This window comes from Halichoerus grypus, chromosome 1, assembly GCF_964656455.1.
Source record: "Halichoerus grypus chromosome 1, mHalGry1.hap1.1, whole genome shotgun sequence".
In the NCBI taxonomy this organism is placed as follows: Eukaryota; Metazoa; Chordata; class Mammalia; order Carnivora; family Phocidae; genus Halichoerus; species Halichoerus grypus.
The window spans coordinates 198,393,950-198,421,458 of NC_135712.1; the positions used below are offsets into that span (position 1 = coordinate 198,393,950).

The following is a 27,509-nucleotide window of genomic DNA, read 5'->3' on the forward strand; positions in this document are numbered from 1 at the left end:
CTCTGGGGGAGGGGCTTCTACATCTCTCCCACAGGGACACTGGTGGCACTGAGACCGGCCACCCTGTGTCCCAGCCCCAAAGGCAGGGGCCCAGACTTGCTTGCCATATCTAGCCCGAAAGGATGCTGCCCAGGAAACATGTTTCTGGTCCCGGGATGGAGCCTGCCTCATGGTCACCTCCGAGGCTGCCAGCAGGTCCTGAGGGCCCCCAGCAGCAACAGAGTCTCTTTCCACTCTCCCCTCCTGCCTCCCCACCAGCAAGGAAGAAGGAGGGTCGCAGACATCCCTTAGCCTGCCTTCCTGCAGAGAGCGGCAGCTTGCCTCTGAGGCCTAGCCCTCCCCAGGAGAGAGGGCATTCGGTGGTCGGATCACTGCACTGACATGCCTGATGCTGCATCCGTGCTTTTTTCCATTTTGGTACAAGTTCAAACATCACAGAAACCGCTTAAAAACAAGGCTTCCCTGTTGGTTCCTGGGAGGGTCCCACCGGCCAGTGTGGCTTTCCATTCTCTTCTGCACTGTGAGTCACTGGCCAGGCCTAACAGAGGGCACATGTCCCACTGTGGCCCCTGGACCAATGATGGTCCGGAGCAGGGAATCGGGGCTGGCCTTCCCCCTTACTCTCCCCCCAGCACTGGACACACCACCTGCCCCATCCAGTACCTGGCTGCCCACAGGCTTAGGGGCAGGCAGGTGCCACAGGGCCCCAAAGGGTGGGGCACATTAATGCAGAGCTGGATGAATGAATCAGCCAGGCATGGCCCATCGGGGAGGCCCTGGGAAACTGCCCAGCATGTGAGGCCAGGATTTGGGAAGTGGAGGCTGAATTTAATTGTTGCTGGGGGCTTGAAGGCCTCACTGGCCTGGAGCTCCATGAAACGGAAAGAACCCATCCCCCTGCTGATTCCTACAAACACCTGCCTTTCCACCTCTGGTGTCCAGCTCTTCCCAGCTTCCCCTAGATGGCCTCCCCTCCCTCCCAGGCCTTCCTCTGTGCCCTGTAAAACATCCTTTCCTGACCAAGCCAGCTCCCCAAACTCCCTACACACACACACACACACACACACACACACACACACACACACACACACACTCTTCTTGGTCCCCCATCGACCTCTCCAGGAGAAACTGTCCTCCCTGGACTTCACAATGTGGTAACCGCTCACCCTCCCTTTAAAATCCCTGGGACCCCTGGGGCTTAGCCCTCGGCTTCCCCACCCTTCTCCCCTCCTAGCTGCTGTTGCCTTCCAGGCCCCACCATCAGGGCCACTAGTTCCCAAACGCCCTGTGGTCGCTGTCTCCCAGGCTTCCACCGAACAGACATGACAGTCACTGCAGATGGCAGCCGCTGGGCTGACTCAGCCAGCAGCGCTATCCCTCAGTCTCACCCTCCAACTCACTATCACCCCAAACCATCTCCTCCAAAATCACCCTGTGCCGTCCTCCTCCAGCCTTCTAGGTCACTTCAGGCCTCCCCACTGTAGCAGTCCTTGGGCCTCGTGTGGACCCCCCCCCGCCACCGAGCCTCTGCCTTCACATCTCTTCCTGCCCAGCTGAATCTCTGGTCTATCATGCAGTCGCTCTGCCAAATGTCTGTGCTCTCTTGACCCATGTCTGCTTCAGAACTAGATCCAACCACACACCTGTTTTCTCCGGGCCTCTACCCTAACAGATAAATGGGCACCAGGCAAACGGGCTCCACCGTAAACTGACTTCTGTCCCAACTTCTCCTGGGGCACTAGAGCTGCCTGGCTAACTCATTCACTCCCTCTCTCCAGGAAGCTTTTGTCCACAATGGTTGGTTCAATTTCTCCTGCCCTCCTCCCCTGCCTGCCCCCCTCCCCTGCCTTCTGGCTCAAACCATTGCCCTGCTTCTGATGTCTTCAAGAGGAGCGACACATTAGGCTTCCTCCTCCACACTCAGGATCCAGACCTGCCTCCTTGGGGGGGGGGTCCCACTCCTTCAAGCACACCCTCTCCCCCACACCCCTGGGCACCGCTTGCCTCTCTCAGAACTCAGTGCCATTGTCACCTGCCTCCCAGAACCCTCTCCTGTCTACTACTGCCTGGGCTCTCTCCTCTCCTTCTCAGTCAGGCTTCTCAAGACTTGTCCACGTAGACAACCCTCAAAAAACACTACGCTGAGTGCAAGAAACCTTATTCAAAACAGCACATTCTGTGCGATCCCATTTATATGAAGCTCTAGAATAGACACAACTCATCTATGGTGAAGAAAAATCAGAATAGCAGTTGTCTCTGGAGGAGGGGTGGGGATGGACAGGAATGGGACCTGAAGGGACTTTCTAGGGTGACGGGGATGTTCACCTTGAGAGAGGAGTTTGGCTAACACAGCTGCATGCTTTTGTCAAAGCTCACTGAATGCTACACTTGAGCTCTGTACATTTCATCATAGGTACATTTTATTGAAAAATAAAACCACACGCCTTAAATAAATACTAAACTCTAGCTGATGATATGCTTATTGAAGTGTTTAGTGTGAAGTATACTGATGGCAATATGCTTGTGAGTCTCAGAGGTCTCCAGCCCCGACCTGTGCACTGCGTGCCGGGGTCCCAGGTCTGCAGGCCAGCCAACTGAACTCCACCTGAAGGCTCACAGGCACCTCCAACTTGACATGGCCCAAATGGAAACATTCTCCATCTCTAGCGCCTAGCCCCCATGTCCAACACATGTCCCAAACCTGTCTGTTTAGTCTCCAAAATCCACCAGGAATTGGTCAAGGCCCTCCACTACCATCACCACCGCCCCAGCCCGCTCCTGGAAGCCAGCCCCGCCCCACGGGGGGATCTCCACATGGCCTCCAGAGGAGGGGGGGCGGTGTTCAGAGTTTTGTGGTTAAATAAACATAACATAAAATTAGCCATTTGACTATTTTAAATGGTGTACAATTCAGTGGCATTCATTACATTCATAATGTTGTACAATCATCACCGTTATTAATTTTCAAAGAGGTGGGGGTTTTTTTGTTTCTTTTTTTTAAGTTTTATTTATTTAAGAGAGAGAGAGAGCAGGGGGAGGGGCAGAGGCAGAGGGAGAGAAGCAGACTCCCTGCTGAGCAGGGAGCCGAATGTGGGGCTTGATCCCATGACCCTGAGATCACAACATGAGCTGAAACCTAGAGTCAGACGCTCAACAGACTGAGCCACCCAGGTGACCCCCAAAGAGATGTTTTTAAATGCACATCTGACCTTCCCACTGCCACTTTCCGATACCCTTGAAATCCCATCTACAGACCCCAGCAGGAGCTGCAGGCCCTCTGATCCTGCTCATGGCACCCCAGCCAACCTCACACACACCATACACTTCCCCTCAGGCCTCCCCGGGCCCCACCTTTCCCCGGTCCAGCTTCAGTCTAATGTCCCCTCTTTGTAGAAGCCCCACCCGCCCACTAAGAGTCTCTTTGCAGCATCCTATCAAGCCCCCTGGCCTCCCTCTGGTCCTCCTCAGAGCTGACCCTCAGGTGTTGACTGTGTGTTTGCTGGGGTGGTTATCAGAAGGGCTGCCTCTCCCTCTGGCCTACAGGTCCACGGGGCTGAGCAACACAGCTGTTTCAGTTCTCCCTGAGTCTCCAGTGTCAAGGACAGTTCCTGGCTTCACATAAGGCCTCCACAGCAATTACAGGGGAAGGAAAGAATGAGAAGAAGGGAGAGGGCGCCCTTCTAACGGTGGATCCAGGCAGGCCTGCCCCAGGCTACCAGCAGCTGGTGACTTCACCGAGCTCTCCTGCCTCCCTGCCCCTTCCTGCCTCTGGCTTTCTCCATCACCTCCCTTTCCTGCCTCTCCCCTCTGGTCCTTCTCCCTGTTCCCACTTTACTTGTTTCTCTTTTTTTTCTACCATTTTTACTCAATTCTCTTCCCATTCTGTTTCTTTTGCCCACATGTATAAAGGCAGGTTTTTCAGGAATAAAATCTCAGGTTTCTGCTCTGAATTCATTTCACATTCATTCTTTGCTAATGGTACATATGGCCCCCTTTGTAGCTAAAAGAGGGAGTTCTGTGCCTGATAGCTGCAGCTACGAAACAGCTCCCACTCCCGCAGAGCCGTCTCTTCCACATGTCCCCAGCGGTGCTGGCATCTGTCCTGCAGTGGTCCAAGCAGGCAGGTCGAGCGTTCTGTGTCCTGGGAGCAGGGACTGGCAGCGGGGCAGGTTGTCCAGGACCGACTGAGCTTGGCGGGCATTTCCCTATTGACCTGGAGACTCGCTTCTTCAAGGCAAACTGCCCAAGGACTAGACGTACTGTGGGAGAAAGGCTCCCCAAAGGGCCTGCCACCTGGAGACCCACGTCCTTTTGGTGTGGAGGTGGAGAAGGGAAGGCTGGTCACGTGTGCAGACACCTGCTGGGCCCAGGAAGGAGGGGGACACCTTTGCCTCTCCTCAGCCCACTGCCCATCTATGTCCTCCTAACACCTGCTCCTCACCCCCGACTGGCCCATGGGGCGGTGTGGCCAGGAAGGAGCAGAGGAAAGGGGGCAAGGCCGGTGGCTGCAGTGGAGGATCCGTGCTGCACTCGCAGCACCTCCCCCGGGCCATCTGGCGGCCCGGCCCTTGCCGGAAAGGAGTGGGCTGCAGGCAAGAGAGGGAAGCCTTATGGCCATTGCTTATCTCCCTCCCTTCTCCACACCGCCCACCATGGGTAAACGCTTCAGCCCAAGGCTTGCCGATGGAGTGGGGATGAAGGGGGGTGCGCAATGGATTATACACCTTCGGCTTGGTCTTGGCAAAGTCCAGACCTTGGAATAGGTGAAGAAAGACCACGATCATTCTTCTGTAGTTTTTTAGAGGGGATTCTGAGCGATTCTGACTAGAGCAACAGAGGTGGGAGGCAGATGAGCTCAGACGGGCTGCCTGAACCTGGAAGGCTAGGGATGGGGCAGAGGGTGGGCCTCCCAGGTGTGGGCTGTAGCCTCGCTGGAGGTGTGCTCTGGGACAGTTCTGCCAGTCAGATCTGGAAACACAGGCACGAGCCAGCCCCGGGTCTGCATAGCCCTCCCTGTGTGACGCTGTTCCTAGCGTGAGGACGGACTCCTATCTGGAGGAGTTCCCAGGCCAGGATGTGCTGCCGGGCCGCTCCAAGAGGGGCAGGGAGGCCCCTGAGAGGACTGGCAGATCCGGGCTGCCCCTGGCCACTGCTCATCTTCTCCAGCAGCTCACTCCCACCCTCACTGCCCACCCAAACCTCATCTCCCAGACTCCACCCAGCAGGCTCATCGCCATGCCTCCTCTCCTATCCCCAGCTACCAGGATAGAGGCTGACTTGTGCAACAAGGGCCTCCCTCCTGGAGAAGAAAGGGGTGGCAGACCTGAACGTTAAGTCACTGAAGAGTGGAGAGCTGGGCGAACAGGCCTGGGCAGGCATGAGGCATCAGCAAAGCCACCAAGGCTGGTCCCTGGCCCCCTGCTTCTCTTTTAGAGAAATCGGACATTTGGGAAGTTAAGGTACTTTTCTAAGGACTCACATCCAGGGAGAGGAGAGAACAATCTTCCTGCCTTTTCCCCACTACTGGGCACGGAATGGGCTTACACGCTAATGCCTCTGGCCTCCTGGTCAGTGTGGCCTCCTGGTCAGTGCATCATCACAGGGATGCCCTCTTAAGGGTGGTGAGAGATGTTCAGCCCCCACAAGGAAACCTGCAGTCTTTTGCCACGATTTCAAACAGGTTAAATTATTCATCTGCCCTGAGCTCCAGGACCGCAGAACTCCAAAAAGAAATGGCCTCACCATGAAGAGTAGCTGAGATGGGCTTGTCTGCTCTGAACTATCCTCAACCTGAGCAAAAGTGTACGGTGGATGGGCAAGATGGTGCCTGAGAGTCCCTGAAGGAAAGCCAGAGAGCTAGCTATTGATTCGCGGTCCCCAACTCTACTGCTCCAAACGACCCCGAATAGGCCAAGACTTCCCAAGACTTTGTCTCCTGGTCTATAGACAGAGAGTGCTCTGAGCTCCTTCCCTGACTTCCACGCAGTTTCAGCGTGCTCCAGGCCTCAGAAGCCCAGCAAAGTACATGGGCGGGCATCCTCCAACAAAGGCATCCCAGCCTCGAGAGCTGGCCATCTGGGACCTGGGCAGAACGGCAAGCGCCACGTCTGTGTGAGCGCAGGAGCCCCCGGGAGGCCTGGGAACGGATAGGAGAAGACCGGGCCCACTGCCCAGGAAAGGAGTGGTTCCACATCTCAGCCGCTGCTCTGGCCGAATGGGATGGACTGTTCTACCTGTAGGTGATTCTCCTCTCCACACCCAGTCTACTGTTTCTGAAAGACCCAGCTAAGGTCACAAGACTCTGACAGATGCCATGAGGCGGAAAGACAAATTCACTGAGTTCCAGTGGCCATCTCTTCCCTCCTTTCTGCTCCTCTGCCCTCACCCAGCCATTCAGCACATGGCTGTCACACTCCTCATCTGGGCCGCAACTTGAGGGACAAGCCAGTGATTCTCTCTCTACCTGGGAAGAAAGGTCCGTTTTCCATGCTCACATTTCCAAAGATCCAAGGGCAGCTGCATTAGCAGTGAAACTCTCCATGCCGCGTGCGTGGCCCTCGTCCCTCTCTAGAACTCCTGCCGGCAGGAAGCTGAGCATCCTGCTGACCCGCCCTGATGAGGTTTTGGTGAGCTTCTGGGTAGAACGCAGGACCCAGCCCTCCTCAGCCCTGCCTGAGCATCACTACACCAGCAGTTTCAGACACGCACCCCCACCCCCAGACAAGGTCCCCAACATGCTCCCCAGTGGCCAGTGTCCACAGTGCATCTGTGCGGGGATCAGCGCCACCTCCCATTGCACTCTCGCAGGGTTCCTCCTGAGACGTGAGGACCAGAGCTGGGTTTCCTGGAAAAGGTCGCTCAGCCTGAGCCGCTGCCACCGAGACACACCCCACTCCAGAACCAGCCCCTCGTCCTGCCCAGAACCTCAGGCCAGGCAGGAGCCCAGCCCACAGACACCAAGGTAATCCCAGAAACAGCCTTCTTGGCTGACATAATGTCAAGTTAGAGGTGCCAGAACAGGTTCTGAGCAGGGTGGATCGGCAGGTGTGTGAGCAAAACCTACAAACTGGTTTTCTCATTACGTGGACATGTGACCAGGGAGGTGACTCTGCTCAAGGCCAACAGCTCTGAAGAATTAGGCTATGCGGGCCTCTCAGGAAAATGTACCAAGGGTTCTTTCACCTTGACAGGAGCCCCACTGAAAGCCAATTCTGGAGAAGAAAAGGTTCTGCTTGGAGACCCCTTCAGAAAAGGGCATCCACCAGGTTCTGAGAACCTGGAGAATGCACTAGGTCAGCATTTCCCAAACTGATGCCATGGAACAGCAGTCCCCAATGTTCTGTGAAAGCAAGTCTGGGAAAGGCTGCTGGCGACAGCTGTGTCTTGGAGCTGCGTGGTGTCATTCAGGATGCCGAAGGCCCGGGAAACCTCATAGCAAAGAACCAATGCATTTGTCTGGCTCGGCATTTGCTCGAAGTACCTGGTAGGGAGGCCTGCTCATCACCAAACACGGTGAATCTGCAGTAAGTCTGAGGCCCCTTCCTTCCTGGCCCTGAGCCTCCGCTTCCTCCCGGCACAATGAGGCAGATGGACCGAGTGTCGCCAAGGTCCTCCCACTCTGCTGTTTTTCCCAGCACATCAAAGGCTGGCTCCCTTCCCACCTCACCCAAGGTCCTGGGCTTGGGGGAGCCTGTTGCGTGGCAAGGGCTGGGCTTCCCACCAGGGAACCAGCGTACCACGCATGGCTCTCCCTTGATCCCCGCCCACCTCATCCAGAGGGCTTTAGGCCCTACGGCTCGAGTGAGCGCCTCAGGAAGGCTGGAACCCAGAGGGGCGTGGCCATATGGGGTCCACAGCAGCATCTCGTCCCTGCCTGCCAAACCTCTCTGCTCCCGTGGGGCCAGGTGCTTCCAGCTTCTCACTGGCAGAAGCACGCAGGTGAACTTCTCTGGTCTGGGTCACACTGTTCTAAGTACTGAAGGACCAACACTTACCTAACCCATCAGTGCAGGGACGGGCCTGTTTCTAATCACAGATGCAATAATCACGAGTGTGCCCGCCTCCTCAAGGAAGCCCCCACACTCCAGGAGCGACTCCAAACCTACTGAGTCATCTCCCCACAACGGCAGCTCCTTCCTCAGAATCTCACACTTACCTCTCGCAAACCACACATCCCACACCCACGGCACCTCATGTCACAAATAGACCCCGACCTGCGAACAATTATTCTCACTCGTCCCCCCACCCACGAGGTCCAAATGGCTCCGGCTGCTGATAGTCCCAGACGCAGCCATGCCTCTGCCTATAGCCAGTCATGCTCCATCCTGCCCAAGGGCAGAGCCCAGGGGGAGGAGCTAGAGACTTCTCCGGGTTATCCCAGAGGAGAGGGGGGAAGCCAGCAAACCTGCTTAGTTCATTTCAGAGGCATGGCCCCAGCTCTACTAGTACACTGGGACACCCAGCCTCCAAGTCACCAAAAAGAGCCTCCAGGGGCTTGGCTGAGCATCCCCCAGCAACCCAAAGCATCCTGAACAAAGCCAGGGTGGGGCTGAGGACCCAGGGTCCTCTGGGGCAAAAAGGAGGCCAATCTTGTGGAAATGACCCTGCAGTGGCCTCTTAGTGAGAGTAGGACACTGTCACCCATTGTGAATGCTTGGCTCCTAGCCTGGGTCTCTACCCCAAGGTTGTTTCCCTGGGGATGGCTAGTTGCTCTACCACCTCAGGCCCCAGCTAACTGGAATGGAAACCAGAGGAGAAGCTTCCCAGAGCGCAACTGGAAGGCCGTTTCCTGCCCCCCCTAAAACCTTGCTTCCCTCACCAGCACCCCCTTCCAGTGCCCACTGTCAGGGAGAAAGGCCAGCCTGAGGCCAGGCAAATCTGCCTCCCCTCCAGCCTGCAGTTGCTTGTGACCCTCTCCAGATGAGTATCCATTGAGAAAAGTTGCCCAGAAGCCTGTCTTTGGCCCTCTCTGAGGCCATTTTTCTGGGTCAAACTTGCACTGGGTAAGAAAACATCTTCTCTGCTGGGACTCTGCCTGCGGTTTCAGGAGGTGCAGGAATCCCTCAGGAGATCTGTGACCAGGTCTGTTCTCTGCTACCACATCTTGGAGCCAGGAAGACACACATTCCGGTGGCCAAGGGAAATGACCAGGAAAAGAGAGTTGGGTAAAGAGGGGAAGGGAGGGGCCCTTGGATGGCTCAGTCAGTTAAGTGTCCGACTCGACCTCAGCTCAGGCCTTGATCCCAGGGCTGTGATTTTAAGCCCCGTTGTGCTCCATGCTCAGCATGAAGCCTACTTTAAAAAAAGGGGGGGGGGGGAGGGAACCGAGGGAGACATGGGAAGGTAGGTGGGGGGAGCCGGCGCAGAAGGTGGTTACCTGGGTGAGGTGAGGGTTGGGGTTGAACCCACACTGGTTGCAGACCTTGTTGTGACACTGGGTGCAGGTGTTGAAGTTTGGCTGGCTGGGGGTCGACGTGAGGTCCGAGGTCTTACATATGGGACACAGCGTGCTGCTGGGAAGGGGGGCGATCTGGGGGACGGAGTAGGGTGATGTGGGGGTGCTGCCTCTGTCCGGTGACACAGAGGGGGACCGCCCTGATCTCTGCGTCCTGCTGTCTACCTGCAGCGTCCTGCGGGGGCCATCAGCCTCCTGGCCTGCTGGGCCCTGCGCCCTTGTCTCCCGGGGGCTCTCGCGACCGGGAGCAGTAGCAGAAGCCTGCTTCGGGGTTGGGGAAGCTGCTCTCTGGCTACCCGGGGGCTCCTTGGGGTCCAGTCTCCTGGAAACGCTGAAATGACATTGAAAATGACTGCGTTAGAGACACTTCTCAGAGAAGCAGCCTGCAGAGGGCTCTATCAAGTGAGGTGGCCCTGCCAAGCCCCATTCCACCCTCCTCTTCCTGCCCAGTGGCATCTTCTCGGCCACCGTTTGCTGATCCCTGACAAGCATCTCCCACTCGAACCCTCAGCACCAGGCCACATGGTAGGATCGTGAGTTCCCCTCTTTCGTCCTGATAAAGTGCAGATTCTGATTCAGTAAGTCTAGGGTGAGAGCTGCATTTTTAACAACCTCTAAGGTGATCCCTAGACTATGGTCTGCGGACTACATGGTGAGTACCAAGGTTCTAGACCTATACATTAGAAACACCTGGGGTGATTTTTAAATTTCTGACTCTTAGACTATATACCCCAGACAAATGACATCAGAACCTGTGGGGGCAGGACCCTGGTATTCGTATCTTTCCCTCCCCAGGTGATCCCAACATGCAGCTCAAGTTCAGAGCTATTGTCCCCTTCAAAGGCTGACCCCAGACAGCTGGAGATGGGTGGGGGAGGCATCCCAATGACTAGTTAATGCCGTCTCCGGCAGGGACAAAGGAACCTTCTTTCTGGCAGTCCACCACCAGGCCCGATGCTAGAGCAAGTCCATGGAGATGGGTGAGGTGTTACTTTCCGTTAGTGCAAGGCTGGGGCCGGGGGGGATTGGAGTCCTAGGATCCAGCCCTTGAGGAACCACTGAGGGAGGTCCAACGTGCCTGACCCCCCATCTCCATCCCAACCTGGTGCAGCTGGCAGAAGAGCCAGCAGACTTGAGCAGTTCAGTGAGGTAGAAAGTCAAACTGTTAGGCTAAACTCTGTCTCCTTATTTTCCTTTTCCCAATTTTCCTTTTCTAATTTGAAAGAAACTGAGCACAAAAAGCCAAAGGCAATGCTTTGTACTGCTTCCCTGAAATTCTATCCTTGCTTCAGTCTGTATTCATTGGGGTGGATCCTGGCACCCAGCAGGCAGGTTAGACCGGCTGAGATCCACTGTGGAGGCCAGGCCACAGCAGCCTACGAGGGGCCTGCCCTGGTGCCATCTGCCCTGATGCCCCCTGACCTCCTAGGGCCTGAATGACAGGAGGGGCCTCGAAGTTTGCTGCCCCTGGATGAAAGCCCTCTGCTTGCCAACTGGTGGAACCTCTAAGGACAAGCCACTTCAGAGGGGAGACCAGGAGCCCCCCTGGGGAGAACCGCTCCAAGACAGTCTGCAGCTTTTCCTCCTTTTTGAGGAACAGTGTGTGTGTGGTAGGGGGAGGGAGTGCCACACCCTTGGTCTAACAAAGACTCTTCCAGAAAAAAAGAAACACTCTTACGTGTCTATCAAATATTTCTTTCATCAACTAACAACAGCATACACCCATCTATCCAGTCTCACGGACCTGCTACTTTCTTCTTCAGTAGAATCACCAGAGCCTGAGTCTAGCCCTTCTGGGCCACCTTGCCATCAGCTGTGAGGCCCAGAATGTGGTGGCCGCAACATCTCTGGCTCCAGGGGCTTCCCGCAAACTAATCTCTAGGTAAAGAAAGATTCCCACTTGGTTAAGTTCATAGTTCCATCTTTTGTTTGAATGATTTGGGGCTGAAATTTATTTATTTATTTACTTACTTTTTTATTTATTTATTTTTAAAGATTTCATTTATTTGAGAAAGAGAAAGCACGAGCAGGGGAAGGGGCAGAGGGAGAGGAAGAGAGACAAGCAGACTCCCCACTGACCTTAGAGCCTGCCGCGGGGCTTGATCCCAGGAGCCCCGAGATCATAACCTGAGCCGAAGTCAGACGCTTAAGTGACTGAGCCACCCAGGCGTGGGGCTGGAATTGAAAAGCACCTCCTGACTGTATGTTAACTATACTGGAATTAAAATTAAAAACAAAAACAAAAACAAAAACGCCCCTGAAAGCTAATCAGAAGCTACTGAGAGCTCCTTCCATTACGTGGAGGGGCTGCAGCCCTTTCCCAGGCTGCGCAGGGTCTGCGGAGTCTCCTGAGGAATGTAGCCATCTCTACTGTATGTGAATTGCCTGATACATGACAGGCAATCTTCCGTGTACATGACGGCATTTTAATTCAATGTTGCATCACAGTGTAGTCTTTCTGGGGACAAAATTTCTGTGACAGAGGTCCAGATTCAAGTTAGCTTTCAGCTTAGCTGTAGTGACAGTGAAGAAGCAAACAGTGCCTTCTGCCCCCCAGCAAAGTCCGTCCTGCAAGGGCTCCCTGCCAACCCTTCACTTTCCCGACCTCCTGGATGATTCCTCACCCTCTCCCCTTGATCTTCAAGCCTCCAACATGTCTCTCCCTCTCTTCGCTGACAAGCCACCTGCCGTCTCCCTAAGAAAGGGGGAGCCGCTGGAGGGCGAGGGGCACATCCCCGGCCTCTTGATGTCTATCCCCCAGTATTTGCCCCCACTTCTCACCTTCACAAATCCTCCCCCTTCCTTCATCATCTGTCTCCCCTTTCTCCTGGATGACTTCAATTGCCATTCAAACATGCTTCTCCCATCCACAAAAATAAATAAATAAATAAGTAAGTAAGTAAGTAAATAAATAAATAACTTTGACCCACTTCCGCCTTTAGCTACCTGTCCATCTCTTTTCTCCTCCCCTCCCCTCCTCTCAACCCAGGCCCACCTGGCTTCTGTACACCCTTCCACAGGAAATGCTCGGGTCACTGTCACCGATGCCTCCACGTTATCAGTCCCACAGTCACTTCTCAGTTCCTGATCCCACTTCAGCAGCAGCACGTGATAGCGCTGAGTGCTCCCTCCTTCCTGAGATAAGTTCTCCACTTGCCTTCTGGAACACCTCCTCCTCCCTCCTGGCCACACCGGTTTAAACTCTCCCGCAGTCCCAGAACCCCATCCTCACATTGGAGGGACCCGGTATTCTCTGAGTACACACAATCCTGGGTCTCAGGGCCCACCCAGACTCAAGGCTTAAAATCCCACTACCCAGTGACAACGACCAGACTTCTTCCCTGAGCCCCTCACTGGTCTAAGTACCAACTCTGCATCCTGACTGAGACATCGCACATATATAGGCATCTCTAACCTGGTGTGTCCAAGCTGAGCTCTCATCTTCCCCTACACATGCATCTCCCAGCCTCCCCTGGGAGCCATTGCTCACCCCTTCTTCTCCCATCTATGTCAATCATCAGTAAATCTTGTTGGCTTCAGAGTCTGGCCACTCCCACTGCCTCCACGCTCCACCTCGCTCAGGACACCGTCCTCCCTTTTCAGATCTGCACAAGCCTGGCTGCTTCCATTCACCCCTCTGTGGTCTTCTCTACACGGCAGCTGGGATAATCCCTTACATACATGAGTCAGCCACTTCCCTCCTCTGTCTAAACCCTCCAACACTTCCTTTCCCTCCCAGAAGAAAAGCCAAAGGCTTTACAATGGCCTCTGAAGCCCCGTGAGATATGGCCCCTTTCCCTCTGGCCTCATCTCCTGCTATTCGCTCCCTCTCCCTCTGCCCCTCCCCCCCCACTCATGCACACACTCCCTCTCTCTCTCAAATAAATAAATAAATCTTTAAAAAATTAAATTAAATTAAATTAAATTAAATTAAATTAAATTAAATTCAGCTCTGGGGCACCCAGCTGGCTCAGTCACAAGAGCAAGAGACTCTTGATCTCGGGGTTGTGAGTTCGAGCCCCACACTAGGTATAAAGATTAATAAAAAAATAAATAAAGTGCAGCTTGTGTCCCTCCCGCCTCTTTGTTCTCCATGGCATGAGTACCTTCCGACTCATCACATATGTACTGCTTTTGTGTACCCTCTGTGGTCCCCGCATCAGACTGCCAGCTCGCTGTGGGCGGGGCCTGTGTGCGCCATCTCCATAGCTGCATCCCAGAGCCCAGCGCAGCGCCTGGCACACACTGAACACACAACAGCTCTTTCCTGAATGGATGCGCTGTAGGCACATCATGACTCCGAACAGCAAAACATGGCCCCAAAGCCTGTTCGAGCTGAGGAAACGAGGCATGGCATGTGACTAGTGCGGCACTTGGCCCTTCCCTGCAGAGAACTGCAGAAATGACTCCGGAGTCCTCTCTGGCCGCGGGCCGCACCCCCACCACACAGCATGCTGTGCTGAGCATAGCGGGGTGATGCCAACCAAGCCCTTGCCGTGAGCCCCGCAGTGTGCCAGGCACGTGTCACGTGTTAACTCCCTTACGCCTCACAGCAAAGCCACGGGGTAGGACCCATTTTGCCCATTATACAGACAAGGAAACTGCTACCCAGAGAAGTTATGTAACTTGCAAAGCCATTATGATTTATATCAAGGCCAGCGGTCCCTGTCCTTAACCACTGTCCCGCTCTGCCACTCTGGGGAGCCCGGTGAGGCTGGAGAGGAGTGGGCAGCACTGCACTTTGGGCTCTGGATTCTTTTTTCCTTTTTTCTGAAGAGCTGTTTAAGTGGAAGAGCCCCAGGAGAAGGTCTCTGACAGTTTGCTCCCCGCTGTAGCCCGGGCCCACAGCACGCCTGGGACTCAGTGGGCACTCAATAAGCATTTGAGAAGTAAACGGACAGCTGTGTAAGCGGCGAGCTCAGAGTGGGACCGAGTGGGGGCAGCAACATGACTCAGTTGTGACCACTTCACGTGGAGTTTGCCCCACAATGCCGAGAGACTCACAGAGAAAACCACACTCCTTGATTCACTGGGGAATGCAGTCATTGACAAACACTGGCTGGCCCCTGGCATGGCTGCAGGCCCTGTAATAGGTAATGATCGAATGAACAAATTATGTCTCTTACAATGGAAAGTGGGTCCACAGGTGTTCATTGTATTGTTATCCTTTACCTCTCATACATACTTTATGAGTATTTTTATATTCTTTAGAAATACCTATTCGATATTTAATTGAAATAAATTTTTTAAAAAGTGAATCCGACAGGGATCCAGTCCTCTGGGAGCCTACAGTCTAGAGCGGAGACAGATGTGCAAACAAATCACGGCACGCCACGCCACCACACAGCCCAGGGGAGGGGCGGAAGTCTAACCAGCCTTTTCCGAGAGGTGAAAGGGCAAGGTAGGCAGAGGTGGAAAGTCTCCGAGGCATGACAGAGCACATGACATGACGGAGGAGCATGACAGAGGAGGGAAGTGGCTGTGTAGGGCAGGCCTGGCTGGTTTAGGTCCCCTGACATCCCCAGCACCTAGAACAGCTCCCAGCAGTCACGTGCTTTGAACCACCTGAACTATGGGAAAGCTTAGAGCTAAAAAGGGGAAAGCCAAGAGAGCAGGGCCTCTAAGGTTTTCCAACAAGAGTGCTCTGGGGCTGTGTCAAGGAGACAGTGGAGGCAGGGAAACAGTGAAAATAAGGCACTAGCCCAGGAGACAGTCCATGGGGTGAGAGGGAAGGAAGGCTCAGGGGGGGTATTCTGGCTTGAGGCCCGGGGAGGAGGGGTCCTTTTGATTGAGATGGGGAATTCAGGGAGAAAAGCCAATTGGTGGGTGGGGAATGGGGCATGAAAAAGCAAAATCACAAGGTTGGGTTTGGTTTTGTTGAGGTGGGGAGGTGGGTGCAAGAGACATCCAGAGATGGGTCAGAGCTTGGATTCAATTCAGATAAGTCCAGATATTTTTACTGGGGAGAGTTAAGGGTTCAATTCACAGGCAAGCCTGAGGGACAGAGATCACACAGAGAGCAGTGGTCTAGGAAAGGTTCATGGGGAGCACCAACATCTATGGGAGCAGAAGAGATGCCAGAAACAGAGAAGTCAGAGAAAGAACAAAAAGACACAACCCCCCCTCCCTGGGTTGGAGAAGTTCCCAGAGGAGGAACGTTCAATCATGTGCTATGAGGAACCTCTGTGCCTGAAGTCTGCAACGCTAGAGAAGGCATGGAAGAAAAGTCTACACGCATGAGGGCCACACCCTGTGATTACCCAGCCCTCGCCCACCCGGACCAACTTGAGAGGGGCTAACTCCCCATCCTGCTGAACACAAGGATCTGCCCATGGCAAGGGATCCATGAGATTCATCTGTGAAACATCCCTGGACACAAGTCCCACAGGGACCAGGGTGGTTAGGGTAGCCCTGGGCCTCCTCAGGTGGCCCTCCTTAACAAAGATCACTGGGTGGAGAAGGGAGAGAGGAAGGAAAGAGGGAGGGAGGTGTCCACAAGTAGGACCCAGCCCAGCCCCACAGAAGACCTGGTTTCATGGATCTGGATTATCAGCAGTGAGGCCCCATGAGGCCAACAGTCCTCCCAAAGGCCACTGGGGGACTACGATTCCTTGGCAAGGGTTGGGATAAGAGCAGGTGAGTAAGGAGAGAAGAAGGACTGTGCCATAAAAGCAGAAGAGACACAGGAGGACAAGTAGGTGAGAAGGAGGGAGAACAGGGATATGAAGGAGTGGCTGGAAGCCAAGCAGGGAAGACTAAAAATGGCTTATCTAGGGATAGATATTTTTAAAAGATAGCCAAGAAAGGTAGAGGATGTAAAAATAGCTGGATTTCTACCAGCTTTCCTCCCTTTCAGCATTAAAGGCTACTGACTGATCAGAAACAAGTCTTGAAGCTGTTTGGCAGGGCTGGAAGGGCCCTCCCGGCCATAGGGATGCTGTTGGGGAGAAGCACAGAGCCGATTCAGGCAGCCGAGGCCTCCTGTCCCCGTACCATGACCACTGCTGGGAGAAATGATCCAGACTGCACTGGTCAGAACCGGGCTTGCCTCTGTCAGAAATCCCAGGAAAGGCATGAAGCCAACAAGCTCCACTGACCAAAGAGGCTCCAGACACTGGTACATCCATGAGGACAGGGCCACCAGGGAGAGATGTGGCTGCCCGGGTCCACAGTGGGGAGGCGCCTAGAGCCACTCTGGTAGCTGCACTCAGAGAGGGCTGCTCAGGCTGACCAGATGGAAGGAAGGAAAAGCAAGGAGGCAGGGAGACAGGATGGGCTCCGGAGGGAACACCAGGTGGCATTCTAGAGCACGCCCCCCACCACCTCCAACTGAATATTTAAAAGAGAAATATTTCACACCAATCAAGGATGGTCTTTGTTCACCAGGAGGGGACTGAACTTAAGGAAGCTGTTTTTCTAAGTCAGAGCAGCCGGAAGAGTCCCACGGCTTCAAACAAGGTTTTGATAAATTCATGGCTGACCTTTTTCTAATAGGCAATTATGACCAGGCAGATGCTGTGGGAGGACCCTCTCCTTTCAGACCTGTGCCAAGAAGGACCACTGGGCCACCCAGTGGTCCCTGTGGATTCAGGCACAGAAGAAGGGTTGCAGAATCTTGGTTGGCTTTTTTTTTTTTTTTTTTAATTTTAAGTAGTCTCCATGCCCAACATGGGGCTCAAACTCACAACCCTGAGATTGAGAGTCACACGCTTTACCAATACCTCCAGCCCGGCATCTCCGGGTTGCAGAATCTTGGGAAGCAGGGTGCAGGTCCTGGGTCCTGGAGCAACTCTCTCACGAATGGATGGGAGAACTCAGAAAGTTTGAATTTAGAAGAAAATTCCAGTATCCACACAAGAAAACATTTCTTGACCTACCCAGCTTTGAGGCCAGTGGCCTTCTGCCTTTCTGATCATGTGTCCCTATCAATAAAACACATTTGCCTAGCCCCAACATATGAATGTTTATCCACCAATTATGTGCACATATATTACTGATAAAACACACCTCCCTCAATGGAAAAGTTTGAAAGGATGAAATCGGAAATACGTGTAAATAGAGTTTTCATTCCATCCTCAGTTGGCTGCCTCATCTCCCTCCCCTCCTTGGCACGTGTGCCCCAGTTTCCTCTACTGAGGAAATCCTTGATTTCCCAATCTATAAAGGACTCTGTTGGTGGCCCAGACCCCAGATTCTTTCCTGCCCCCAGCCCTGCTCCACTGCAGGTGTACTTAGGTCAGTGTCAGGAACACCCCAGGCCACTGGGGGCGCCCTCACCACCCTGCCCGGCCACCTATGAACCAAAAGGAGTTTGCTCGGCTGACAGCAACAGCACAGAGGTGAGAGTCTCCATAACACTCGGCTACTGCACTCAGAGCCTTTGATGGGACAAGAAGCCAGGACCACGGGCTCAGAGCCTCTGAGTGGCTCTCTTGCAGCCCGAGGATGCCCTGCTGGCTGGGAGGGAAGGTACTACGCATAGGCTTCCTGGGTGGTGGTGGTAGGGTGTCACTGCTATAGGCAGAGCTCCCCCAGAGACTGACACCCTCCCCTCCCAACTTCCAACCCCCAGAAGCTGCTGCCCCACCGTGAAGATAAGGTTCCAAGACCCAAAAGACCCCAGAGAATTAGCTCCTCCCCTACAAGTGGGGACAAAGCACCATGCCGGCCTGGTGACAGCCACCACAGCAGGAGTATTCTTCTGCACTTGGGCATATATATACTCACACCCCTGAGCACAAAGACCCATGTGGAGGTACCCACCACCTCCACTCATCGTTTCCACTTAGAGTCGTCTAGCAGTTGGAACTCTTCCTGGGACCAAACAACAAGCCTCAGTTGGTCCCAGGCCAGTCCATCTGGGCCGGCAGAGAACCTGCTTCAGGCAGTGAGCTGCGTCTGCAGGGAGTTTGGGATGATTCGCCAGGTGGGTCAGGATGGGAGAGAAGGTGGCCCGAGGGACGGGTGGGAGTGTGAGCTACTGCCACCCAGCACAGGCCAGGGGAACTGCCAGCACGAGAGGAGAGACCGCCAGGGCCGGCAGCAAGGGCGGGGTCAGGCAACAGGTGCAAGGAAAGCGGGCCCTGGAGAGCTCGTTCCCCAGCCCCAGGGCCTGTGTGGGTCCAAGGGGTAAGAGCATCTCTCAGAACGCTGTGATTTGGCCCTGCCCTTCTCCAGAATCCAGAACAAGGATGGGTAATAAGGGTAACTTTCCTCTAAACCTGTTAGTTGGTAGTGACTGCACAGAGAGCTGGGTTTGAGAAAGATCAGTGGAAAGATTGTCGCCATCGGTTAGTAAGGTCTGTCACGAACCAGGGCACATAAGCACAAAGGCCATAGAATTGTCATCCATGAGGCAGAATGAAACCAGACCCTTCGACCTGCTTCAGGTGATAGCCAAGCCGCTGGAGTGTCTCCCTGAGAGCTGGGCCAGGGCCACCTGGGGCCAAGTCCATCCCCGCCAGAAAGGGAGCAGCAGATCCATGTAGTGTTCATCTCTGACCTTCCCTTCAGTCCCATTTCCACCTCCAGCCCATGGCTTTCCCAGAGCCACGGGAGCCGTACGTGGGCATCAGTCAGCTGAAGCATCAAATGCCACGGGCTCAGTGTAACTGAAGGTCTCTTGTACCATGGTGCTTGTGACAGATGCTGCGTGGACGGTATCTTGCCTGAGTGCAAGTGGTGCCATATGCCGTCCCCCTGGTCTCCGGACTCTGCTGGGGGGTTACTAGTCCTTTGGTCATGGCTTCTCTGCTCAGGTGTTAAGGAGTTTCTCTCTAGAAATGTTCATTCATTCGCTCATTGAACAAGAGTTCATAGGAATCATGTTCCCTAGTTCTTCAATATCTGAGTGTATCTTTGTGGTCGTTAAACTTGACCAGCTTGGCTGGATATAAAATTCTAGGTTCACACTTGCTTCCCCCGAGGACTTTGCAGGTACAGCCCCTCTTTTCTAGCACCGACCATCACTGCAGAGAGCTCTGGGCCAGCCTGATCAGCTCCCCTTATAGGTACATTAACATTTACCTCTGCAGTGCAATAGCTTCTCGTTAGTTCAGTAAGGAGAATGAACAAAGAGACTCTTTAAATTCATCACATTTAACCAGAGGACATTTTACAACCCAAAACAAATACCATTTTTCTCTGGCTTTCCACCTGTGCATATTCTAAGTTTTCTAAAGCATGAACCCCTTTATAAATCTGATTTAAAAGCTTAGATTTAGGAGGCGTCTAGCTGGCTCAGTCAGTAGAGTATGTGACTCTTGATCTCAGGGTCGTGAGTTCAAACCCCATGCTGGGTGTAAAAATTACTCAAAAATAAAATCTTTAACAAATAAAAAAAAATTTAAAAAAAACCTTAGATTTCATTCCTAAGAAGAAAAAAAGCACACACACATTCATACACATTTCTGTTTGATTTCAGAAGGTACCAGACCTCCCGAAGCCCACGGGAGCCAAATTCCTCAATGGCTGATCTGGCCCATGACCAGCAGGCCCCAGGCTATCACATGAGCCTGTCACTTGAGCACACTCACATGTCCCCAGTGCAAGCCCTGCCTGAGGCCTGGGAGCTCCTGACCAGCTAGCAGCTTTCCTGCATCCATGCCCACGGGCTCTCCAGAGCGCCAGCTGAACACCTCCTCCAAGCTTCTGGTGTGGAGCCTCCTGGGTCCCTCCCTATGCATGTCCCCCCAACCCCAGTCCCAGTGCTGCCCCCTTTCGAGGCACTGTTCACTGTCTGTCTTTCCGCTTGGACTGAGCACCCCATGAGGGCAGGGGTTCCCGGAATCTAACACGGGTACCATCCCTGTTTGCCAGCTGGAGGAAGCAGAAGTTCTACAGGCTCTCTTAATCAACTGATAAAAAATAAATTGTAATTGGACAAGATTTGTAGGAAATGACCCTGCTAAGGCTTGTAAGTAACTTCTTCTTTTAAGTGAATTGAACAGTCATATTTATACCATTCACGGTTTACAAAGATCTGGTTTAGCCAATTACCACAAATTCCAAGGGGAAGAGATCCAAAGGTTGGGTTTTACTATAGTGCATAAAGGAGCTGGCTTCTTGAGCTAGAAATCAGTAGGAGGGAAGTGTTAATGTTTTCAGTGCCCTGATGCCTTTTTCCCCCACATATTCCACAGACCTGGGAAAGAGCTCATCAGCAGGAGATTCCTGACGGAGCCAGGGGAGGTGGGGGCCCATGCTGGCAGCCAAAAGGGCCAGAAGAGGGAAAAGGAGACAGGCAGGCAGCCAGACTGAAGTCTCCACCCAGAGCTAAGCCCCAGGTCAGCTGCTCCTTGAAGGGCTCTCCTCAACACCTCCCAGGCTTTCCTGGACCTGACCTGGGACACCAGAGAAGAAAAGGGGCCCAACCTTAGGGACTCATCCCTTTGAGCACCATAAGGACTGAACCCAGGACCCTGACACTTGTCTGGGCAAATCACAGTGCATCCCCACACCAAGACCTACATTATGCACAGCATTTACATTTTAAGGAATTTCCTGGCTTTTCCAGCCCATGATGACTGGGGCACCATTCAGGAGCGCCTCCAGGCCAGCCAGATACCCCCAAGGACTCTCCTACCTGACTCATCTTTCTGAGGGGACACAGGGCCACACAGGCAAATTCTTAGCGCCTTCTCCATAGCCTTTTCAAAAGCTTTGGCCCCAGTGCTGGCCCTCTGTTCACATTGACCGACCCTGTCTTCTGGAAGTGCCACGGCCCCAAGTGTGGCCCAGGAGTTCTGATCCAGCCCAAGCCATTGAGGTTCCTGCTCCACACCCAGCCCCAGGCTTACAGACACCTGCTGTAGGACCCCACATGGTGACAACTTTGAGCTGTGAAGTGTCCCAGTTTTCCGGCTCAGGGGGAGTGCTCCTAAAGCTAGGAAGCTCTAATCAGGAGTCAGAAGTCATTACATAAAGCTGAGCCAGCTTTTCCCAGCTTCTAGCTCCTGCAAATTCTACTACTATAGCCTTTTACCAAGGGGACCGTGTTGTGCTTGTCAGCTCTCTTCCAAAATCTGCTGAAACCAGAAAGTTGAGATAGTTAAAAGCACAAGTCTTTGTGACTGTGGAAGCCACAGGCCCTACTCTCCCATGCCAAGCCCGGTAGGGCAGAAGCCAGAAAACTCCACAAGCTCTCGCCCAGTCTTCAGACCCAGGGCAGAGGACTTAGCACTCACCCTGCCCTCGGGGGCTACCAGGACACAGCCTCAGCCCACAAAGATGGCCAAGGGCCTACTTCACACCCAGCCGTGCTCCAAGCACAGGAAGACAGGGGCCAACAGTGCAGTTAGCAAGCTAAGCCAGTGCCTGCATCATTAATACATGAACTGGGTGAACACCTGCTGTACGTAGGGTGCTCTGCTGGGCCTGGAAGCACCCCAATGCCTGTTCCTCCAGACTTCTAGGGAAACCCTACCTGGCTGAGACTTCTTGACTCCTTTCTCATGGGAAGCTAGTGGTATCCAAAGACTATATCTATTGTGTATTTTGGGAGAGAAAGAAGTACCCAAGTAATGTCTACCCACTCCATGTTAAAAAAAAAATCACCCTGTCCAGAAATCAAAACTGCTATTTTTTTATTTAAAAATTTTAAAAACTTCTTCTTCTTTACTAGCAATACCTTTCTTGATTTTTATTTTTCCATAAAAAATAAGGAAAAACGTATCAGTAACCCAAAAAAGGTAAAAGAAAATTATGATTGGGGATCATGTGCGGCCCTCGGTTTCAGCTCTGAGTAAATCCATACAAGGGGTCCCACCCCCACCCATCTCCCAGAGCCACCCTGTTGGCACTCACCCTTCTGTCACTTGTCCCCACAGCCCGGGGCACTGTGCTAGCTCTTGGGCAGGGTTATTCTAATGGCTCAAGAATCCCACCTTCGGACAAAGGGCTGACAGCCCTGGCATGGAGCCAGGCAGTGTTTGGCACTAGGCAGGACAGGTTATAAAGCGAGAAGGAAACCCTCTGAACAATACCTGTGGCAATTTCAAATTTGTTACAGATAAAAGAATTCAAAGCAAGTGTTCTCACACATAAAACTCCATGTAGCATACACAAAATAATTAGAACTTAAATGTGCAGGTATGTGTGTGGAGGGGCAGGGGGAGGGGGCTCAGGGGGCCCCCAGGAAGAGAAATGAATGCGGACTGGCAGAGTCAGAGAGAACCATAGAGAAAGACGGGGGCGGGGGGAGGGTTCCAGAGAAAAGCAGGCCACCAGCCTTTCCTCCACACATGGTCACCACAGGGTCCTTGGAGCCCAGCACAGGGCCTGGCAAGGGCCGGGCTCAGTAAATGTTTGTGGACTGAATGACCGACGAGCTGAGATGAACGATTAGGAAATAGATGGGTCCTCCGTGACAGTGGTGGCTGGCACACCGGCCGTAGAAGAGAGAGGATATGTTGTCACAGTCCTGGGGCTTATAGACTTCTCGGACTGATGATAGTCTGTGGGGGCGTGGTTCGGGGAGAAAGGGGTCTGAAGCCTGGCACCAACACAGGACAGGCCCAGCTCCGGAGTCTTGTTCAGAAAGCCCACTTGAACGCAGCCGGGCTTGTCTGTGGCAACTGCACAGCGACAGCCCCAGAGGCTCACTCGGGCCACACCGGGCTAAGTGCTCATTCTTCCTGCCCAGTAGGAGGGAACCGTCACCAACGCCCCCAGCAGAGGTGCGTCACCACACTGCACGGCTGTCATCAAACCCAGGACGCGCTGGCCCTCTGCCTTCAAAGCCCTCCAACACGGGGTCTCTCCTACCTCTGTGCCTTCCTTTTCCTGCACTGCCTTCAGGCAGGGAGTCCGGAGGCCCCTCACCTGACCATCACCCCTCCCAGCTTGTGCTTGGCTCTCTTTCTAGAAGGCCCTTTCCTTAAAACCCAATTCAACCTTTAAAATCCAGCTCAAGCACTTTGCCCTCTACAGGGCCTTCCCCAGGGTGCCCAGTCCCAGAAATGTGCTGTGTTTTCCTGCAGGCTCCTCCAGCCTCAGGCAGGACAGCTCCTGTGGGCCCCTCTCTGGTCCGCTCTCCCCTCTCCCCTCATGGAGGGCAGTGCAAGGCCAATCGCCCACACCAGAGGGTGTCCATCTACAGAATGCCATCCTTTATAGGGCTTGTGCAAGAAAATCAGAAGGGCAAAGAATGGCATCTCAAGATGGTATGTGAGACTCAAGATTCCAGCAGGAAAAAACACACCCTCCTCTAAATAATTCCCACTGTGACATTTAAGGACATTTAAAAAAGAAAGCCATCCAGCACCCTTCCAGCCTTCAACATTGCCAAGTCCGTTGTCCTACCTGCCCTGTCAGCCCAGTTGCAGAAAAATGTACAAGGATGGTGGCTCATTTTCTGTTTTTGCCAACTCCGCAGTCTTTCCCCTAAAGTTTTGCTCACCTTTCACTTCCGAGGAGTCTAACACAGAAGGAGAAATCTACTGCCTACCTGAGGGACTTCGGCTCCTGCCTCTTGCCCTCCCTTATACTGTGAGGGCCCAGGAGGTGCTGGGTGTGCATTTCTTTTTTTTCTTTTTTTTTTTTTTTTAAAGATTTTATTTATTTGATAGAGAGAGACACAGTGAGAGAGGGAACACAAGCAGGGGGAGTGGGAGAGGGAGAAGCAGGCTTCCCACCGAGCAGGGAGCCCTATGCGGGGCTCGATCCCAGGACTCCGGGATCATGACCTGAGCTAAAGGCAGATGCTTAAAAACTGAGCCACCCAGGCGCCCCTGGGCATGCATTTCTAGATCCCTCTTGTGGGAGATTCACCTGTCAGCCCCTCAAGGAGCTTGCCTCCCACTGGTAGAGATTCCCCAGTGAGGTGAAAGGCTGGAGAGCTTCCTGCAGGAGGTGCCCCCATCCCTCAACACCCCACCTTCCCATTCTCCCCTGCTGGCTCAAGGACGGATCCTCATGCCCGCCTCACTGCTCAGCCTGCTCTGGGGTAACTAACTCTCTCATGAGGCCCCATGGGCCTAGCCGAAGGCCCAAATCCCCATCCAAGTCCCTTCCAGGAGGTTGGAGCCACCTTTGGCCAGGAGAGGTCCCCCTCTCTGGCTGAGCACCAGAGGCTCCCTCCCTGATTCTTTTTTTTTTTTTAAGATTTTATTTATTTATTTGAGACAGAGAGAATGAGCAGGGGGGAAGGGCAGAGGGAGAAGCAGACTCCCCACCAAACAGGGAGCCCAATATGGAGCTTGATCCCAGGACCCAGAGATTACCACCTGATTTGAAGGCAGACGCTTAACTGACTGAGCCACCCAGACACCCCTTCCCTGTTCTCCTCCCCTGCCCAGGGCTCTGTGTCTGGGCAGCAGAGGCAGAGGGATACCTATGTTCCTACCTGACACGTTTTCACATGTTGAGAGCACTAAACTCAGCTACTTGGGCTTCAAACCCATCAAGATAGATGTTCTCACAAGGAAAATACCTGCCTGTGGGTCTGAGAGTGGTGATTAAGACCTGAGAAAAAAGCATGATGAGACCCTGGTGAGTGTGGCATACACGAGTGTGCTCACGTGCGTGTGCAGGGCTACGTGCGCTCAGGTTTGTGCATATGCACGTGACTGCACGCATGCTCGTGTGAGCATGTGTGAGCCCCTGTGATCACACTCTTCATGGCACACGGTGAGCCACTGAATAATGACTAACACACTGTCAAGGAGGCAGCTCCCAAGGGGAAGGGCAATGCCCCGAGGGACTAGCCCAGCCCTGAGTCACCAGGCCTAGAATGAGCCAACAGAGGGGCCAGGGTCACCCCAGCCTGAGGGAGAGCAGTGCCAGGTGCACAGTAGGCACTGAGAAAAACATTAGCCCTTCCTTCCTCCCTTCCTTCCTTCCCTGGCTTGACAGCAAGTGGAGTGGGCAGGAAGCCTGGCATTTTGATGCCAAAGTCTTTAGGGAAGTAGGAAGTAATGGAAGTCCAACCAGCAATGCTGAGGGACAGAAAGTGGTAGAACAATATGGCCTATGGCTGATAGGACAGCAAAGACCCGGGTCCGAGGGCCAGGCTTGGGTAGCAGACCCAAAGGTCCCCTGGTTAGGGGGAACAAGCAAGTGAATGTGGGTCTGGACAGCCTGTTGAGGGGTGAGGGCAATGCTGTACTCGGCAGAAGGTGGAGCGAATGTCTGGGGAAGGTGCTAGGGGTCCGGGGTAGTCTGGGGTTCCAGAGAACCTGGGATGAGGTTATGGTGGATACAAACCCCAGTGGAGGGAGAGACGGAAGCATTGGAGCTCCAATGGCAGCCAGAACAGCACAAGTGGGAGGCTTCAGCAAACAGCAGATCCTTATCAAGAGCTACAGGGCGCCTGGCACCGGACTGCGCTGCAGACATTGGTTACCTACTGGTGAGCAAGGCCGACAAGGCCACTCAGTTCACAGAACTTGCCTTACGGTACAGGAGACAGACAAAGACCAAGATAAATAGGTAGGTCTGATTTGTTCAGAGTATAATAAGTGCTTAGAACAGTACGAACAAGGAAGGAGAAAGATGACCCTGCTGAGTCGGGGGGGGCACCTCTGGACAGGGGACACCAGAGCAGAGCCATGCAAACATCCTGGGAGGGGCCAAGCCAAGGCCCAGGGAAGGGCGTCCCAAGGACAGAAATGTCAGGGGCTGAGGCTTTCCTGTGTGAGTGTGCGTTGCAGGCAGGGAGGACCCAGCAGGCAGCTGTGGCTAGAGGGGTATGGGGGGGGGGGCGGAGGGATGTGTAGGAGTAGGTCCGGGAAGCCTGGGACGTGGGAGCAAACCCTGCTTCCGGACTCCTTTCCAAACCTTGGCATCTCGTCTCAGTGTTCATCCATGTGTCTTTGCTCTGACTGTGAACCAGGCTGCTGAGACTCAAGAATCCCTGCGTTATTCACAATGACCGAAAGGGGGAAGGGACCCAAATGTCCAACAGATGAAATGTCAACAGATGAAAAAACAAACAAAATGTGGCATATACACACAATAGAATATTATTCAGCCTTTAAAAAGAAATGCAATTCTGATACCTGCTACAATTTGGATGAACCCTGAGGACACTATGCTAAGTGAAATGTCAGATACAAGAGGACGAACGTTAAATGATTCCGCTTATCCGAGGGACCTAGACTAGGCAGAGTCATAGAGACAGAAAGCAGAACAGTGGTTGCCAGGCGCTGGGGAGGAGGAATGGGGAGCTGGCTTAATGGGCACAGTTTCAATTTGGGCTGATGAGAAAGTTCTGGAGATGGATGGTGGTGCCGGTTGCACAACAGTGTGAATGCGCTTAATGCTGATGAACTGTATGCTCGCTCGTGATGAAAATGGCAAATTTTAGGTGATGTATAGTTTGCCTCAATAAATAAAACAAATGGCATGAAGTGCCACATGCTACAATGTGGATGAACCTCGAAAGCATTATGCTAAGAGAAGGAAGCCAGACACAAAAGGACACGCATTGTATCATTTCGTTTCTATGAAACATCCAGAAGAAGTAAACGGATAGAGACAGAAAGCAGACTAGTGGTTGCCTGGCGCTGAGTGCAGGAGAAAATGGGGAGCAGCCGCTTCGTGGGTATAGGGTTTTCTTTGGGGTGATGAAAATATTTTGGCAGCGGCGGCACAACACTGTGAAGGTACTAAATGTCACCGAGTTGCGCACTTTAAAATGGTTAATTTTATGTTATGGGAATTTCACTTCAACAAGGAAAGAGCAGGGCAGGGGCGGCGGGTGGAGAAACTCCCCGAATAAAATCAGAGGTCACCTCTCCTGGGCTGTGGAGAGCCACCTCTGCCCACCTGGCCCGCCGCGAGGCAGACCCCACCTGTGGGTGTCCGCCCCTTCCCTGACCCAACACTGAGGAGTGCCAGACATCTTCATAGTCCCGCTCTCCTCCCGCCCTCTATCCGGCCTTCCGGGGACCCCTGCGATGCTTCTAGTTCAGCCAATGAGTGTTTATCTAGCCTTTTTTTCCCCAAGTTAAATCACTTCCAATTTGCTTTCCTTCTAAATGAACTTCATCCATTGGTCTTTTAATGATCTGTACGTAGTACAGTGGCCAGAAGATTCTAAATGCTCAAAAGATAT

At 53.4% G+C, this 27,509-nt stretch overlaps 1 protein-coding gene across 1 annotated transcript in view; it reads right to left on the reverse strand.

Moving 5' to 3' along the window:
- The window catches only part of BSN (bassoon presynaptic cytomatrix protein), a 91,028-nt gene that overhangs the window by 32,896 nt on the left and 30,623 nt on the right, over positions 1–27,509 (reverse strand). Inside the window, 1 exon segment of the mRNA XM_036100545.2 lies at positions 9,377–9,785. Coding sequence (XP_035956438.2) covers positions 9,377–9,785 — 409 coding nt within the window.